General features: G+C 53.6%; 3 protein-coding genes across 6 annotated transcripts in view; 2 read left to right on the forward strand and 1 right to left on the reverse strand.

Moving 5' to 3' along the window:
* The window catches only part of SYVN1 (synoviolin 1), a 35,683-nt gene extending 23,333 nt beyond the window's left edge, over positions 1 to 12,350 (forward strand). For 3 of the 4 annotated variants that reach the window (XM_074231106.1, XM_074231104.1, XM_074231105.1), the window contains 15 exons: positions 7,270 to 7,418; positions 7,507 to 7,599; positions 7,836 to 7,988; positions 8,092 to 8,140; positions 8,532 to 8,635; positions 8,717 to 8,843; positions 8,933 to 9,032; positions 9,341 to 9,406; positions 9,493 to 9,609; positions 9,705 to 9,868; positions 9,997 to 10,122; positions 10,329 to 10,430; positions 10,521 to 10,707; positions 10,802 to 10,959; positions 11,049 to 12,350. In XM_074231106.1, coding sequence (XP_074087207.1) covers positions 7,287 to 7,418; positions 7,507 to 7,599; positions 7,836 to 7,988; positions 8,092 to 8,140; positions 8,532 to 8,635; positions 8,717 to 8,843; positions 8,933 to 9,032; positions 9,341 to 9,406; positions 9,493 to 9,609; positions 9,705 to 9,868; positions 9,997 to 10,122; positions 10,329 to 10,430; positions 10,521 to 10,707; positions 10,802 to 10,959; positions 11,049 to 11,155 — 1,785 coding nt within the window. In that variant the 5' untranslated portion in view covers positions 7,270 to 7,286 and the 3' untranslated portion in view covers positions 11,156 to 12,350. Of the gene's footprint in view, positions 1 to 6,848; positions 7,151 to 7,269; positions 7,419 to 7,506; positions 7,600 to 7,835; positions 7,989 to 8,091; positions 8,141 to 8,531; positions 8,636 to 8,716; positions 8,844 to 8,932; positions 9,033 to 9,340; positions 9,407 to 9,492; positions 9,610 to 9,704; positions 9,869 to 9,996; positions 10,123 to 10,328; positions 10,431 to 10,520; positions 10,708 to 10,801; positions 10,960 to 11,048 lie in introns of those variants that run through there. The other variant, XM_074231107.1, reaches the window with a different exon arrangement.
* MRPL49 (mitochondrial ribosomal protein L49) lies at positions 12,320 to 14,290 on the reverse strand. The gene is made up of 4 exons (XM_074231110.1): positions 13,996 to 14,290; positions 13,345 to 13,495; positions 12,852 to 12,976; positions 12,320 to 12,763 (listed from the first exon to the last, which is right to left on the reverse strand). The coding sequence occupies exons 1-4, from the start codon at positions 14,056 to 14,058 to the stop codon at positions 12,617 to 12,619; spliced, it is 486 nt and encodes a 161-aa protein (XP_074087211.1). The 5' UTR covers positions 14,059 to 14,290; the 3' UTR covers positions 12,320 to 12,616.
* Positions 14,172 to 16,092, forward strand: FAU (FAU ubiquitin like and ribosomal protein S30 fusion). The gene is made up of 5 exons (XM_074231111.1): positions 14,172 to 14,255; positions 14,382 to 14,464; positions 14,551 to 14,695; positions 15,525 to 15,580; positions 15,919 to 16,092. Exons 2-5 carry the CDS (start codon positions 14,390 to 14,392, stop codon positions 16,042 to 16,044), a joined length of 402 nt encoding a protein of 133 aa, XP_074087212.1. The 5' UTR covers positions 14,172 to 14,255; positions 14,382 to 14,389; the 3' UTR covers positions 16,045 to 16,092.
* Positions 16,093 to 16,722: the final 630 nt, after the last annotated feature.

A 16,722-nucleotide genomic window follows, 5' to 3' on the forward strand; every position in this document is an offset into this window, starting at 1 on the left:
GAAAGGCTGTCAAGTTGGAGCAGTTAGGTAGTTAAGTGGATAGAGCCCTGGCCCTGGAGTCAGGAGGACCTGAGTTCAAATCCAGCCTCAGACACAATGATTACCTAACTGTGTGACCTTGGGCAAGTCACTTAACCCTTGCAAAAAAAACTGAAAATCCCAGCCAATATGAAGAGCAGGGAAAATCATACAGACTTAGGCTGAGTGTGTGATGTTTGCATTTCTGTCACAGTCCAATATTTATCTCTGTTCTACTCAAGTTTATTTCCTTTCTGAAGGAGAGAGCAAAGAATTTTAAGGTTAACTCTCCACAGTACAGTCCTAAAGGGCCCAAGCTAGGCTCGGGGAGTTGGGGAGAGAGGGGGTTCTAAGGAGATGAAAGATATCTTTGGGAGAGAATGGAAGAGTGGAAGAAAGAGATAAAAGGGGAAGGATCACTGAATACCATTCATCACACCTCCTGTGGATTGTTATGTTTAGTCTCATCATATGCTAGAGAATAGAGAGTTTGCAACTGATGGCAAAGGGCCTTGATTCTATGTTCTGTGAAGTGGGCATCTTCAAGTGGCTGAAAGACTGTTACATGAAAGGCTAGATTCCTTTGGTTTGGTTATAGAGATCAGGACCAGGAGCAGTGGGGAAAAGGGAGTTGAAAAGAGGCAGTTCTATGTTGGCACAAACTTGCCAACCATAAGAGGTGTGCCAGAGTGAAAGGGGCTTCCTTAAGAGCTATTAGGTCCCCTCTTGTGGTGGGGGGGAGTTTTCAAACTAAGACAGGACAACCACCTGAGAGGATTCCTGTTGTGAATGGTTTAGACAGAATGGCCACTGATGCCCTTTCTAGCTGTCATTCTGTGAACCCTTATTTGTATGTAAATGGAATATATTTGTTGAGGTTTAGAAAGATTTTGCTTTTTTTTGGTACTTCATTTCCTGGCACATAATGAGGTCTTTTTTTTTTTTACTTGATATTTTATTTTTCCAGATACAAGTTATAAAAGTTTTTCAACATTCATCCATATGCATATGCATATTTTTTAAGTTATGTAGTTTCCTTCCACCCTCCCCTCCCCTCAGTGGTGAACTATTGCAAATACACATTTGGTTAAACATGTTTACAGATTGGACATGAGGAATTAGGACTAAGGGAAAAGAGAGAAAACCATAGGAGATAAGAAAGAAATACATAAGAGAAGTTTTTTAAAAAAGTGAATGCAATGTTTATCGGTTTGGGGTTTTTTTTGGGGGGGGGTCGGTTTGGTTTTTCTTCCTCTGGATCGGTAAATAGCATTATCCATAGATGGTCCAATAGGGTTGTCTTAGCTCTGAACTTTGGAGAGGAGATCAAGGCTGATCAACTCACAACATTACTGTTAATATGTAGAATGTTCTCTTGGTTCTGCTCCCTTCACTCAGCATCAGATCCTGTAATTCATTCCATCTTAATGAGGTCTTTAATACATGCTTCTTTATTGACTGACTTGGAAACTCAGAGCATATGGGGTTAAGGAGTCAGAAAGGTGGCAAGAAGAATGACCGTGTCCTCTTCCTCAAAGGGAGGGAGAAGGCAAACTGCTTCATCAGGGGCAGAGACAGAATGCAATGAACAAGTGGACAATACTGAAAACTCCCAAGTGTTTCAACTCTCCATAACCTTTTAATTTGATGGTGGATCCTGTAGAACAAAGACTCAGTATTCCCAATTTTGTCCAAAACGTTAGTTGTCAAATTTAATCATTCATTCCCCTGCCTTGAGTGGTATATTGAGTATATTCTTGAGTAAATTTAATCTAGGAAATTCAGGAAATAAAAACTTGGGTTTTCACATCTTATAAAGAAACCAAATCAAACAAAATTACAAAGGTAAACCAAAGTATGTAACAGAATTTTAAGTTTAAAGACTATTTTTAGTAAGTCACTCCATCTGGCATAACTTTTGATTCATAACTTTTTTAAGTTCATTTTTATGTCACATATAAAACATACTTTTCTCAGGATAGCTAGGTGGCATAGTGAATAGGGCACCGGCCCTGGAGTCAGTAGTACCTGAGTTCAAACACAACCTCAGACCATTATTACCTAGCTGTGGGACCTCAGGCAAATCACTTAACCCCCCCCCCCCATTGCCTTGCAAAAAAAAAAAATATATATGTATATGTATATATCCCTCCCTCTTTCTACCCACCACCCCACAAAACATTTATCATTCCAATTTCACAGAATAGTCTCTAGAAGGCTCTTTCTTATTTAGAAATACAATTTTTGTCCAAGACATTTTCTGTATTTATTTTTTTAGGTTTTTTTTTTTTTGTAAGGCAATGGGGTTAAGTGGCTTGCCCAAAGCCACACAGCTAGGTAATTATTAAGTGTCTGAGACTGGATTTGAACCCAGGTCCTCCTGACTCCAAGGCCGGTGCTCTATCCACTACGCCACCCAGCCGCCCCCATTTTCTGAATTTAAAAAATTCTAGAGACAAAATAAATCCCAAAGTAAAACAACAGGTACCTAGTTAAAGGTTTCCTGTTCAGAAAGCAAAACTCAAATAACATTGGAAGCTCTGGTAGGTTTCACCTGTTCCCATGTTGTTCAATCAGGGCAGACGCTGGGGTTTTCTTTCCATTTGGGCAGAAATACTGAATAAGTTTGCAATCTTCTCCAGCCCATTTTACAGATGAGAAAACTGAGGCCAACAGGGTTAAATGACTTGCTCATGGTCACACAGTAAGTATCTGAGGCTGGATTTGAATTCAGGAACATGAGTCCTGATTCTAGGTGTACTGCTCTATCCACCATGGCACACCATAGCTTCCCAATAAAGAGTTTCATAGAAATGTTTGTGCAGGACTGGGGAACCTTGTTTCTGTCAAGGGCCATTTGGATCTTTATAACATCATTCTTGGGAACAGTTAATTCATCCTAAAAAGCTATTAGAGTTATTGAGTTTCAAGAGCATTGGTTCTCCTACCTGCAGCCTATCCAGGAAGAAGTCCTGCCTCCTGGGAAAATCAATCAGTCAATCCCAGGACCCAAACAAAAGGTGACTTCCTGTGATAGTGACTACGTTGTTTTATAAAAATAAACGTTTAGCTCCTCCTATATACCAGACATAGAACTAATTTAATGAGACCTGCTAACAAAATACAAAACAAGGTATACAAGATAAAAAGGAAGCAATTAATAGAAGGCAGAATGGGAGGATTCCTCAAGATGGTATGATTTTAGTTTGATCTTAAATCCAGGAAGGGGCAGCTAGGTGGCACAGTGGATAGAGCACCGGCCTTGGAGTCAGGAGGACCTGAGTTCAAATCCAGTCTCAGACACTTAATAATTACCTAGCTGTGTGGCCTTGGGCAAGCCACTTAACCCCATTGCCTTGCCAAAAAAAAAAAAAAAGAAAGAAATCCAGGAGGCTCAGTAGTTGGAGCAGAAGAAGGAAAGCATTCTAGGCCTAAGAAACAGCCAGAGAAGACTGTCCAGAACAGAGAGATGGTCCTGTTCATGAAATGGCCAGGAGGCTGGCCAGTTACTAGATAGAAGAGATGTGGGGTGTTAACATGTTGAGGATCAGCAGCTTATAAGGGCTCTCCCATATGTTTGATTTCATTAAGTGGCTCTTTCCATCTGAGGTTTATTACTATGTTTAGGAAGGTTGTGTAATCCATGTATTTCTCTTTGTATTTAAGATGGTATAGGAGCATCTTTATTGCTTTGTCATGGACCCTGTGCACTCCCCTCACTTTGGGCTCTCTCCAGTTCCTCTAGTTTTATTGCTCCTTTCATCCTCAGTCTCCCTAAGCCTGTCAGTCCAGGCACCCTCTTGCTTCATGGTTGTGAGAAGCTATAAAAACATGCTCTAATAACTATCTTCTTGTCTTCTCTAATCCCACCATGCTTTGGGTATTCAGCTTCCCTTCATTTGCTTTAGTATTATCTGGGCCACTTCTCTTCCTTCCAAACACTTATTAATTGTTGTTGATGTAAATTTTTGGTTTTTTACATATAATTACATATAAACAAAAATTTTAAGCATCCTTTTTTTCTTTTCATTTTGAATTCCAAATTCTCTCTCTCTTCCCTCCCACCTCCTTCAGAAGGCAATTTCATTATACATGTTTAGTTGTGCAACATATTTCCACATTAGCCATGTTAACAAAACAGACCAAAAAAATCCCAAGCATAATAAAGTAAAAAAAAATACCTTTAATCTGCATTTAGACTTCATTACTTCTTTCTCAGATGGATAGACATTATTCATCATAAATCCTACAGAATTGTCTATTGCTAAGAATAGCTGTTATTCGCCATATGTGCTGTTACTATGTACATTATTCTGATTCTGCTGACTTCACTTTGTATCAGTTCCTGTAAGTCTTCCCATTTTTATTAAAGCACGTTCATCGTTTCTACTTTTTTTCCAATTCCATGCAAAGGTAGTTTTCAGTTTTCAGTTTTTGTAAGATTTTGAGTTTCATGTTTTTCTACCTCCCTCCCTTTCTTCCCCCCTCGCCTTTGACAGGGAGTAATGTGACATCTATTATTCATATATAATCAGAACAAAAGGGGGAAAACTATGAGAAAGAAAACACATAAAACAAATTTAAAAATGTAAAAATACTCTGGTCTGGTCTACATTCAGGTTCTATAGTTCTTTCTCTGGATGTGCCTGGTATTTTCCATCACAAGTCTTTTAGAATTGTTCTTGATCATTGAACTCTTGAGAAGAACTAAGTCTATCATAGTTGATCTTCTCACACGATTGCTGTTAGTATGTTCAATATTCTCCTGGTTCTGCTTACCTCATTCAGCATCAGTTCAGGTGGGTCTGTCCAGCGTTGTTCAGCCATTTATGGGCATCCCCTCAATTTCCAATTCTCTGCCACCATAAAAAGAGCTGGTATAATTTTGTACATATGGATCTTTCCCCCCTTTTTATGATCTCCTTGGGATACAGACCTAGGTGTGGTATTGTGGATTAAAGGGTATGCTGTTTTATTGCCCTTTGGGCATAATTCCAAATTATTTTCCAGAGAAGATCAGTTCACAACTCCACCAGCGATGCATTAGATTTCCCATATCCCCTCCTACAGTTTTCCTTTTTTGTCATATTAGCCAAGCTGCTAGTTGTAAGGTGCTACCTCAGAGTTGTTTTGATTTGTATTTCTCTAATCAGTAATGATTTAGAGCATTTTTTTCATACGACTATAGATAGCTTTGGTTTCTTCTGAAAACTGCCTGTTCGTATCCTTTGATTATCAATTGGGGAATGCCTCATGTTTTTACAAATTGGACTGTTTGCTATGTATTTGAGAAATGTGACCTTTATTCAGGGGAAGCTTACTGTAAAAACTTTATTCCCTATTTCCTGCTTTCCTTTTGATTTTGACTGTATTGGGGGGGGGGGGTTCGTTCATTTATTTAATTATTTATTTTGCAAGGCAAATGGGGTTAAGTGACTTGCCCAAGGCCACACAGCTAGGTCATTATTAAGTGTTTGAGGCTAGATTTGAACTCTGATCCTTCTGACTCTGACTCCAGAGCTGGGTGCTCTATGTACTGCACCACCTAAGCTGCTCCTGCATTGGATTTTTTGTGCAAAAAAATTAATGTAATCAAAATTATCCATTTTACAAGCCGATATCAAATGGTTCTTTGCATCTGAACCTGTTTTGAATGTTAACAGTTCCTTCCTTACACAACTCCAAGAAATTCTCCAGGGCTGAAACAGCGCCGCCTTTAGGAGTGCTCCCTTCGGTGCTGCTCCAGGTCCCCCAGCTTCTAGTGCTGACTGGCTCCCTGCAATCGCTGCGAGGTGGCTTGATGCACGTTACCCATGACAGCCGTCATTCTGAGGCGCGCGCGCACACACACACATATACACACAAACACACCACATACACACCACATACACACACACACACACACACACACCCACCCCTGCGGTCTTCCCGGATCTGCAGTCTCTGTCCCTCTCTCTCTGTTTCTGTCTCTCTCTCTCTCTCCTGTTGGGACGTGAGCCCCTGCCCCCCATATGCGGAGGAGGAGGAGGAGGAGGAGGAGGAGGAGGAGGAGGGAGCTCTTCCTCCTGGCCCTCAGGGAGATGATCTCATAGCAGGCCCCTGAGCTGGACGTGAGGGAGGGGCTGGCACGGCGGTTCGGTCACTTGGCCAAGGTCACTCAGCAGGAGCCCCGGCTGCCCGGGCCTCCCTGCCCGGCGGCGCGGGGCCAGAGGACAAGACCCCATCTCCCCATCTCCCCATCTCCCCATCCGGCGCCTCGGCGGCTTCCCCGCCCCCACCCTCCGACTTCTCGCGGGAGCAGTGTCGGCTTGGCTTCCAGGGTCGTACCTCTTAGCAACAGCCGCACGGGGCCCGCTTTTCTGATTGGTGAATGGACTTCCATTTTTTTCATTGGTCCGCGTGCCTCTGGCTTGGCCAATCAAAGGCGGCCACGGAGACCCATCTCACTCCACGGACCGAAGCGGGGGGAGGCTCGAGATACGGATGTCTTTCCCGACGGGAGGATGGTCCGTTTCTCGAGAGGCGCGCGCCCTCCGCAGCCTTCCGCGCGCTCTTCGAGACCCCACTGGCCCCCTTCCCTCGCTTCCCTCCCCTGGCCTGGGATCTCCGCTCGCAGCCTCCTCGCTCGTCCCCCCCCCCCCGAGAATGGTTCGGTCCTCGGACTGCGCGCCGGGAGGGGGGCTTTCCCTTCCCCTCCAGGCTGCGAAGCGTCGCCTGGGAGATACCAAGTGTGACCGCGGGCGGGGGGGCAGATTCTCCAGACCCGCGCCCCCCGCCCCCGGGAGGGTGCTCCCGCGCTCCCTTTCTCCCTTTCTCCGCCGCCCGCGGGGCGTCTCCCACCCGAGCGCCCGCCGAGCTCGGGTCCGGAAAGGCTTCCCCGGGCGGCGCGGGGGGCAGGGGGCGGCGCACTTGGTACGGCCCACCCCGCCGCCCAGCGGCCGGAAGTGAGGTGTCTGCGGCTCGCACTTCCGGCCCGGAGGGGGTGGGGAGTGTTGTTAACTGGTGGAGCCGCCGCCGCCCCCGTCAGGGTCCCGTCGGCGCTCCGGGTCGGCGCTCCGGGCCGCCGCCGCCCGGCTCTCCTCCGCCTCCGTCGCCGCCGCGGGCCCGGCGGGCCCGGGAGCCCCGAGCTCCGGTGAGGGCGGCGGGCCGGGCCGGGGCGGGGGGCGGCGCGGGGGCGCGGGCGGGGCGGGGGGCCGGGCCCTCTCCCCCGCCCGGCCCGCGCCCACCCATCGGTCCCGCTTGCGCCCGCAGGTCTCCCGGCCGGGGCCATGTTCCGCACGGCCGTGATGATGGCCGCCAGCCTGGCGCTGACCGGGGCCGTGGTGGCCCACGCCTACTACCTCAAGCACCAGTTCTACCCCACCGTGGTCTACCTGACCAAGTCCAGCCCCAGCATGGCCGTGAGTGGGGGGCCGGGCGGGGGGCCGGGCGGGGGGCCGGGCGGCGGGGCGGCTGCCCCGGGCGCCCCTCACCCGGCCCGCCCCGCAGGTCCTCTACATCCAGGCCTTCGTGCTCGTCTTCCTCCTGGGCAAGGTGATGGGCAAGGTGTTCTTTGGGCAGCTGAGAGCGGCCGAGATGGAGGTGAGTCGGGGCGGGGAGGGCCAGGTGTCAGGGAGGGGGGGGGGGGGGGGACCAGATGTCAGGGAGGGCCAGGTGTCGGGGGGGGGGGGCACCAGATGTCAGGGAGGGCCAGGTGTCGGGGGGGGGGGGCACCAGATGTCAGGGAGGTCCAGGTGTCGGGGGGGGGGACTAGTATCCTGCTGCTGCGGCCTGGGCCCCCCGAGGTCCGCGACACCCCGGGTCCCACCTTCCCGCAGCATCTCCTGGAGCGCTCCTGGTACGCAGTGACCGAGACCTGCCTGGCCTTCACCGTCTTTCGGGATGACTTCAGCCCCCGCTTCGTGGCGCTCTTCACCCTCCTCCTCTTTCTCAAGTGTTTCCACTGGCTCGCTGAGGACCGAGTTGATTTTGTAAGTGAGGGGAGAAAGGTTGTGGTAGAGAATGGGGGGCTTCTAGGGGGAGGGGGAGAGAAGGGAAGGGCTCCCCTCATACCCCATTGCCCTTCTTGCACAGATGGAACGGAGCCCCAACATCTCCTGGCTCTTTCATTGCCGAATTGTCTGTGAGTGATCCCGGGAACAAAGATGGAATGAACCTGCGTGGTCAGGGGAGGGATGTCGGCGGGTCTGCGGCACTCTTTAAGCAAGGAGGGGAACAGAGGCCGTCTCCCCATCTCACTCCCCCTCCCTGAGAACAGGATGTGGCCCTTACCTGCTCCGGGGACCCACAGCTGGACCAGAAAACTATTTTCGGCAGTTCATTTGCATGCTTTCCCCCTGCCCCGTTCCACTCCAGGGCCCCTCAACTGCCCTCAGTCCCAGAGAGGCTTCCTCTTGTTCTGCCTGCTTCCCCAGGGGTTCCCCTCCAGGGTCAGCACCTGGGGCTCCATGAACCCCCCCAGGGCCACAGCAGCCCACAGAGGCCTGCTGATTGCCGCCCTCCACCCCTTACAGCCCTCATGCTTCTCCTGGGCGCCCTGGACTTCCTCTTTGTCAATCATGCCTATCACAGTATCCTGACCCGGGGGGCTTCTGTGCAGCTGGTCTTTGGCTTTGAGGTACTAAGAAAACTGAGGTGGGGAGCAGGGGGAGAGGAGGTGGTGGGGCCTCCCTGATGCCAGTCCTCCTTCCCTGCACAGTACGCCATACTGATGACCATGGTCCTCACCATCTTCATTAAGTACGTCCTGCACTCCATCGATCTCCAGAACGAGAACCCCTGGGACAACAAGGCCGTCTACATGCTTTACACCGAATTGTTCACAGGTGAGCTTCTCCACGACACTGCCTCAGTGGGGGTGGGATGAAGCTTCCCAGCATGCTCAGCACCTCCATGCACCCATCCTTCCTTTCAGGCTTCATCAAAGTTCTGCTCTACATGGCCTTCATGACAATCATGATCAAGGTGCACACGTTCCCGCTCTTTGCCATCCGGCCCATGTACCTGGCCATGAGGTGATCCTCCCCGTTAGATGGGGGCGCCTTGTGGTAGGAAGCCACTGAAGCTTCATCAACAGCAGAGTAGCACATGCTCAGATCTGTCCTTGTGTGGAGGTTGGCAGGGAGAGCCTGGGGGAGTCAGCTGGGTATGAAGTGATGGGGGCCTAAGCTAGGTTGGGAACTGGGAGTGGGCAGAAGTGTGGAAGCAAGCGTTGTGGGGAGGGGATCCCTAAAGCTCAGCCATGGGGAGAGGGAAGGTCAGAGGTTGCTCCAGGGGCAGACCTGGAAGACCAGGGTTGACCAGGCCCATCCTGTCCTCGCAGACAGTTTAAGAAGGCGGTGACCGACGCCATCATGTCTCGCCGGGCCATCCGCAACATGAACACACTGTGAGTGTTCCCCGCTTGTTCCAGCTGTTTCTTCCTGTGGCCTGGGCCCCAAAAGCTCTGGCTCACCGGGGTTGGTTCTTCCTCAGGTACCCGGATGCCACAGCTGAGGAACTCCAAGCTATGGACAATGTGTGCATCATCTGCAGGGAGGAGATGGTGACTGGTGCCAAGAGACTGCCCTGCAACCACATCTTCCACACCAGGTTAGGCCGGGGGGCACCTGCTGACTTCCCAAGCCCCAGGGCGGCAAACAGGCCAAAGCTAAGTGCTCTTTCTGCCCGGGATTCTGCTCTTCCAGCTGCCTGCGCTCCTGGTTCCAGAGGCAACAGACCTGCCCCACCTGTCGAATGGATGTCCTGCGGGCTTCACTTCCTGTCCAATCCCCGCCTGCCCCAGAGGCTCCTGAGCAGGGCCCCCCACCTGCCCCCCACCAGCCCCCTATCCTCCCCCAGCCCCCAAACTGTAAGTATCCTTGGTCCCCCACAGACCCAAAGCTTCCAGCTGCTCCATTGTCTCGTTCCTTCCATCTTGAGGAAGAGAGTTTCTGGGCCCCCATCCTTTTCTACTTCTCGCTCTCCTTCTCATTGCAGTTCCCCAAGGCCTCCTGCCTCCATTTCCTCCAGGGATGTTTCCCCTGTGGCCTCCCATGGGCCCTTTCCCCCCCATGCCACCCCCCAGTAATGCAGATGTCCCATCTGCCTCACCTTCCACTTCAGGTGAGTTTGGTTGAGTGTCCCCATTCAGTGCTCTCTTGGATTGTTTCTGGTGATAATGGGTGTTGACATGGGCCTACGTGGGGGGGGGGGGTTGGGGGGATCTTGGGTTTCCTAGCCCTGGACCTGAAGGGGAAGGTGGACATTGCCGGATGTGGGGAATGAGGAAAGTTTTTGTCTAACAGTCTGTGTCCACCTGCTCTTCCCAGCCAGTGCCTCTCGACCCACCGGGTCTGTGCCTGAGCCCGCACCGGCTCCCAGCTTTCCCTTCCCTCCTCCCTGGATGGGCATGCCCCTGCCTCCACCGTTTGGTAAGTCAAGGCCATCTCAGGCTGTCTCGACTGGACTGATCTCGATGGATCAAGCAGCTTAGGTCCCTGTGCCCTCCTCTTGTTCTGCAGGGTTTCCCCCCATGCCAGTGCCCCCAGCTGGCTTTGCAGGCCTGACCACTGAGGAGCTGCAGGCCCTAGAGGGCCACGAGCGGCAACATCTGGAAGCTCGGCTACAAAGCCTTCGAAATATCCACACCCTGCTGGATGCGGCCATGCTACAGATCAACCAGTATCTCACTGTCCTGGCTTCCCTGGGGTAAGGCTACTGGGTCAGACGGGGCAGGGGCTGGGGCTGGGTGACTGCTGGCCAGCCTGCCCAGATGCTCACCCTCTTCTGGTTCCCTCCTCAGCCCTCCCCGCCCTCCTGCTCCTGCCAGCCCTACTGCAGCGTCCCCGCCAGCTGCTGCAGCCTCCTCTTCCAGCAGCATCCCCAGCTCCGAAGCGACACCCCCCTCCCCAGGAGCTTCCCCCCTCCCCCCTGAGCCGGTGCAGCAGCAGCCAGGTCCATGTAAGGAATCTCCTTGGGGGGGGGCAGGGGAGGGGAGCAACCATGAGTATCGGGCTGGAACTTGACCTTTGATCTCTCTCATCTCCCAGCTGTTGAGTCTGTTGGGGCCGAGGATTTGTCGGAAGATGGGGAACCCGATGCGGTGGAGCTCCGCCGCCGCCGCCTGCAGAAGTTGGGCTCCCCTGCCTCTCACTGACACTGCCCAACCTCATCCCACTCCCCAACCTTGTGTATAGACTGGTGCCCTTGTCCTAGGATGAGAAGTGGATCCCACCACCAAGTGCTGCCTCCCTTCTCGCCAGGCTTTGGAAAAGAATGTGAGGTTCCTGTGTCCTCTCCCATCTAGAAGAAAGGCCTGACCCCACTCGGGCCATTTGGGAGCTCCTGAACCCAGATCATGTGGCTTGGGCTGTTTATTTGCCCACTGGAATGGGCTGGAGGCCCTATGGGTCAGTCATCCTGACCCCCCCCCCAGCCTCCCTAGACTGCAGGCAGAGTTGGGGCTGTTGTGGTCTTCGAGAACCCAGTTTACTGCCCTATTTCCTCCTCCATTTGGGGGGCCCAGGAAAAGGGTGGACACTCTGAAGACCCACTCCCTCCAGAGCTGCAGAGATCAGCTCAAGGTTGAGGGAGTATCCCCTGTTCCCAGCAGTATTAGCTCTAGCTCCCAGGGGCTTGAGGTGAGCCGGGCTTCAGCAGCCCCCCCCCTTTTGTAGTAGTATCAGTAGCCCCCCCCCCCCCATTGCCTTCCTGTCTGATGTGTCTCAGGAAAGGGATGCCTGAGGCAGGCTGGGGTAGCCTGCTCTGGCTGGTGGGCACCTGTGGGGGGGGGGCCATTGGGCTTCTCCCCCAAAGTGGCTGGCTGGGGCAGTATTGGAAGCACCTGGCTGTCTGGTGTAATGAAGCTGAGCTCATCTGTGGCCAAAAGCTTGTGTTTTCTTCTCCCCAGGCTGGGCCGAGCTCGGAACCAAACTGTCCCAAGTGGGGAGGAAGACTTCTCAGCTTTCTGAAATTTCTTGGTGGGGGGAGGGGGATTTCTTCTTGCTGTCTTTTGGTTAAAACCCAACCCCAAAGCTTATTTCCAAGGTAAACAGCCCCCCCACCCCAGCAGGGAGAGAGGAGATTGCTCCTGGCTTCTCTGCTTAGCTATGGCTAGTTCTGCAGTGGGTGGGGGTGGGGGTGCAAAGCTAGGACTAAGCCTGGCCTTCCCCCATGCTCCCCTCTTTCCTTTGTTCCCTTTGTTTTGTGTGTTACAAAAGTTGCTGGAGTTTCAGATTATTTAATTTGTAAATATTGTACAAATTTTAATAGCTTCAATTGTATATACGGCCAAAATAAAGACTTGCATTAAAGCTGGTGCCAGGCTGTGACGTGGTACCCCTCCCCCTGGGCATCAGTGATGTTTTGTTATCTTTGCTTCATGCCCAGCTCGTCTTAATGATATCTACTGGATCAGGGTCTGAGTCCAGGAGCCAGGTCCATGGCCACCCTGGCCCTCCAACTTGGGGCTACGGATTTAGAGTAACCCCCCCTTTTCCCAAGTCCTGTGGAGACTTCCACTCACAAATGGGGAACAAGAGGGATGTACAGGGCCTGGTAACGGAGTCTGCCCAGGGCCCACTCCAGGTGGGGGCAAGTCTCTGGGCCTGGGCCATCCTCAGAAGCCCTTCTCCAGGAGCCAAGCCTTGAGCTGACGGTCGAAGTAGCCCTTGATACGCAGGGTCCCAGTTACCTCATTGACCTGTGTCACAGGGGTCTTCCCCAACAGTGGGGTCAGGAATTCTTCTACGTCTTTCTGTAGGGCCTAGGGAGCGATGAACCAGTCAGTGCTTGCCCCCCACCAGCCACCACTCCATAGCTCCTTCCCCATCCTTTGGGACCCTCCCACTTACCCAAATGTCCCCCTCCACCTTTCGGATCAGAGTCATCTGACGGTTTCCATGTGTGAGCTCCGTGTAGACGGGGACGTTGTGCATCCGAGAGCGACGAATGAAGTAGGGGAGGTCGGGCGGCGGGTCTGTGATGGGGAGAAAAGCAGGATGAGCCAGGGCTCCCAGGACCCTAGATTGTCCCCCACCACGGGGAGGGCCGGCCTGGATCCGCCCGTCTGGGATCCGGCCTCTGGCACCCCCGGTTGCCTTTGGATTCTCTGCGCATCAGGGTTCCCCAGAACTGAAGGCCCCTGAGCCTCACAAAAGGACGAGAAGCTGCTGGTGAAGCTGCCTCCACCCCGGGGGTCCCTGCTGGGGGGTTGGCCTTAGAGGTCTGGGTCTCCTGGACAGAGCCCTGGGTGCCAATCCTGGGCCCCGCTACCCACGTGAGCCTTGGGCAAGGCGCCTCTGGCACCTGGCCTCCAGGGCTGCCCCCGGCTCCCGGCCGGCTCACCTTTCGGAGGCTGCCAGCCGCAGGGTGTGGGGTAACTCCGGTGTTTGGGGGGCTCTGGGACGCTGGTGGGAGGGATGAGGCGCTCCACGAACACATACTCTGCCGTGGACTCCACGACTCCGGGGCGGGCGGGCGGCTCCCGGGTCCGGCTCTGGGACAGACACATCAGGTTCCCCAGTGCCCGCCCGAGGCCCCGGGCTGGGTGCCCCCTGGCCTCTTCTGGCCCCTGCCCTGGGTGTGCTCCTAGGGGCCCCGGGAGGATGGGCCTCGGGGGCCCCCAGGCGCGCCGGCCCGGGCCTCCCCTGCCGCCAGCACCACGTCCGGGGCTCCAAGCACTGGGGGCGCGCCACCCGCACGGCCGCCGCCGCCCACCTGCGCCTCCGACCTCTGACCTCTGACCTCCAGGCTCGTCCCCGGCGGCCCGGGGCCCGGATGTCCCCGCCCCGCCCCTCCCCCGGGTTCCAGTCCTCCCCCGGCCGGGAGCCTCCACGTGCGAGGGCGCTCCCGGGGGCGGGGCGGGGACATCCGGGGCCCGCGTTCCCGGGCCCGGCCCCGTCCCGGGAGGCAGCGCGCGGCGAGGCGCCCCCGTGAGGCCTCGGTGTCCCCGCCGCCCCGCCGCCCCGCCGCCCCGCCGCCCGGGCCCGCGCTCACCTCCCAGCGGAGCCCGCAGCCCCGCAGGCCGCAGCGCAGCGCGCGCACCAGGGCCGCCGCCATCCCGCCGCCCCGCCCGCCTCGCCCGCACGACTTCCGGCCCGGCGTCTGTTACTCGCTCCGATTGGCCGGGAGGGACGTCGGCGCCCGCCTGCGTCGTGACGCGGCGACGCGCAGGGGTGAACGCGCGCGCCCCCGCCCCTCTCCTCTCTTTCTGGCCTCCATCTTCGCCGAGGCGGAAGCAGCTCGTCGTGTCCGAGGTAAGTGCGCGGCCCGGGGCCGGGGGAGCGGGCGGGCCGCGGCGCGAGGCCCCGGGCCCGGCCCCGTCCGAGCCGCGCCGGCCTCCCCGGGCCGGGCCTCAGCCGCCGCCGCTCCTCTGCCCGCAGGCGCCGCCATGCAGCTGTTCGTCCGCGCGCAGGCCCTGCACGCCCTCGAGGTGACCGGGCGCGAGACCGTGGCCCAGATCAAGGTGAGCGGGGCCGGGGCCGGGGCCGGGGCCGGGGGGCGGGGGAGCCCGGCGCGGGCCAGCCCCGAGCTCCGTGCCGTGTCTTCCAGGCCCTGGTAGCGTCCCGAGAGGGCATCGCGCCCGAGGCCCAGGTGCTGCTGCTCGGCGGCTGCCCGCTGGAGGATGACGCCGTGCTGGGCCAGTGCGGGCTGGAGCCTCTGGCCACCCTGGAAGTGGCCTGCCGCATGCTGGGAGGTGAGCGCGCAGGAGAAGCGGGCGAGGGCTGGGTCCGAACGGTAGTGTCCAGCGCGCGCCCGGCCGTGGCATCCCCTCCCCGATGCCGTAGTCTTGGACAAGGCACGCGAGTTGGAATCGGAGCTCACTTCCGACGCGTTTCGAATCCTTCTCATGTGACGTGCTTTTTAGTTTGGGTTTCTTGAAATTTGCCCCCATCCTTGGCCATCAGCTGGGGGGTGGTTCTTAGTGTTAGAGTTTGCATCGGCTTCTTCTAGAATCTGTTAAGATAGGAATCTTTCTCCAGATTTTTTCCCCGGTTAACTGCTTCTTCAACTTTTCTGGATTAGATATTTGTGTAAAACCTTTCTTATTGATGTAATCAGCATTCATGTTTTTTCTTCCTAGCTTGACCATAACTCTTTCCTCAAAGTAATTTTGGTAGTTCCTCACATTTGTCAGTGATAGAACTCTAAACAGGTACATTAGTACTCTAGCTTAATGGGATCTTAAAGTAAAACCTTGAACCTTTGCTCGTCTTTCTTTGATAAATCCTCAATACGGTAAGATTCAGGTTTCTATTCAAAGCAATGCTTAACACTTGATCAAGAGTACTTTCTCCCGTGATCAGTTTATTGTAGTATTTCTCAGCATTGATTAAACCAGATAAACAACCTCCAGGAACTTGGTTTTAAAGAAGTCTGTGGAGTTTGGTGGAAGTAGCTTGGGGGGGGTTGAATTGTAGTTTCTTCTCAGATTTTTGCAGTTTTATCTATTGATCTTTGGTAAGTTTAAAAGCAGTGCTAGATGTCATTGGAACAACTTATATTTGTCTCATTTCCCCCCTCAGGGAAAGTCCACGGCTCTTTGGCCCGAGCTGGAAAAGTGAGGGGTCAGACTCCCAAGGTGAGGCTGGGTGGTGCTATTCAAGCTTGAGTCACTGTGCCCACTGATGGGGACAGTATGTTAGGGGAGGAGTTCAGGAAACCATGTAAAGACTGGCAGATTGCCTTCTATATGGGGGATGGGGAGAGGGAAGTAAGATTGGGGGGGGATTGTAAAACTCAAAATAAATAAAATCATAAAAAAATGGTGATCCCTGCTCACAGGAGTGCAAAGTAAACATAAATCACATGTAAATAGATTTTTGTTGGAACCTCACAATCTTCTTGTGCCTCCCGCTGTGCTTCCATACAGCCTTTAAAGGTCACACGGTAGTCTTATCTAAATTATCTTATTCCTAGGTGGCCAAGCAGGAGAAGAAAAAGAAGAAGACTGGACGTGCTAAGAGGAGAATGCAGTACAATCGACGCTTTGTCAATGTAGTGCCCACTTTTGGCAAGAAGAAGGGCCCCAATGCCAACTCCTAATCCCCAATAGTTCCCTTCTGTCCTCAATAAAGCCAATACTACTATTGATTCTTATCTTTGTTTATCTGGGGAATACATGGTTTTGATCCCTTTAAAAAATGGGGGGAGGAGGATCTATATTGGCAAGGAATTGGATCTGAGACAGTGAGTGGGCCCTAAAGTGATTTTCTGATAGCTCCATTTCTCCCTTCAAGTTTTAGACTGATTCATTGAAACTCAAGACAAAATGCAGGATCAGGGCAACTCACAGGTCTCCATCTGAATTTCTGAATCTGCAAAGGAATGATACCTGCTTCAGCAGGGCAAAGGGTGTCAAAAAGTCTCGAGTCCCAAAGCAGCTGTTAGTATGGAGTTGTGCTGGGAGTGAGGTGCTTAGGACGGGTTTGGTTTGTTCAGTTAGTCAGGAAGACCGATTCCCTTCGTCTTGCCTCTGCGGATCTGCTGCCTCAGAGGATCTTGGGTGCACTTAGCAACCTCTATGGGACCGAGTTCAAATCCTAATCCTTTTGAGCATCTCCTAGGCTTAGGGCCGATACTCTGACTTGGCTGTATTGCCGTGTTAACAAGGGCCCCTTAGACCAACAGCAGGCCCGTCCCTTGATGGAGAAGCTTCAGGTCCACAGGAATAAACGCAAAACAGGTTTATGAAGGATGAGCATGGAATCTCCAGTGTTGACC

The sequence above is a fragment of the Macrotis lagotis genome, chromosome 3 (assembly GCF_037893015.1).
Source record: "Macrotis lagotis isolate mMagLag1 chromosome 3, bilby.v1.9.chrom.fasta, whole genome shotgun sequence".
Lineage (NCBI taxonomy): Eukaryota > Metazoa > Chordata > Mammalia > Peramelemorphia > Peramelidae > Macrotis > Macrotis lagotis.

What these genes read in the sequence shown, in the direction of transcription:
- FAU (XM_074231111.1), top strand. Translation starts at nt 14,390, where the DNA reads ATGCAGCTGTTCGTCCGCGCGCAGGCCCTGCACGCCCTCGAGGTGACC. An exon ending in AGACCGTGGCCCAGATCAAG is followed by an intron (nt 14,465 to 14,550) that starts GTGAGCGGGGCC and finishes CGTGTCTTCCAG; the next exon opens with GCCCTGGTAGCGTCCCGAGA. An exon ending in GGCCTGCCGCATGCTGGGAG is followed by an intron (nt 14,696 to 15,524) that starts GTGAGCGCGCAG and finishes TTCCCCCCTCAG; the next exon opens with GGAAAGTCCACGGCTCTTTG.
- MRPL49 (XM_074231110.1), bottom strand. Translation starts at nt 14,058, where the DNA reads ATGGCGGCGGCCCTGGTGCGCGCGCTGCGCTGCGGCCTGCGGGGCTGC. An exon ending in CGGCTGGCAGCCTCCGAAAG is followed by an intron (nt 12,977 to 13,344) that starts GTGAGCCGGCCG and finishes TCCCCATCACAG; the next exon opens with ACCCGCCGCCCGACCTCCCC. An exon ending in AGGTGGAGGGGGACATTTGG is followed by an intron (nt 12,764 to 12,851) that starts GTAAGTGGGAGG and finishes ATCGCTCCCTAG; the next exon opens with GCCCTACAGAAAGACGTAGA.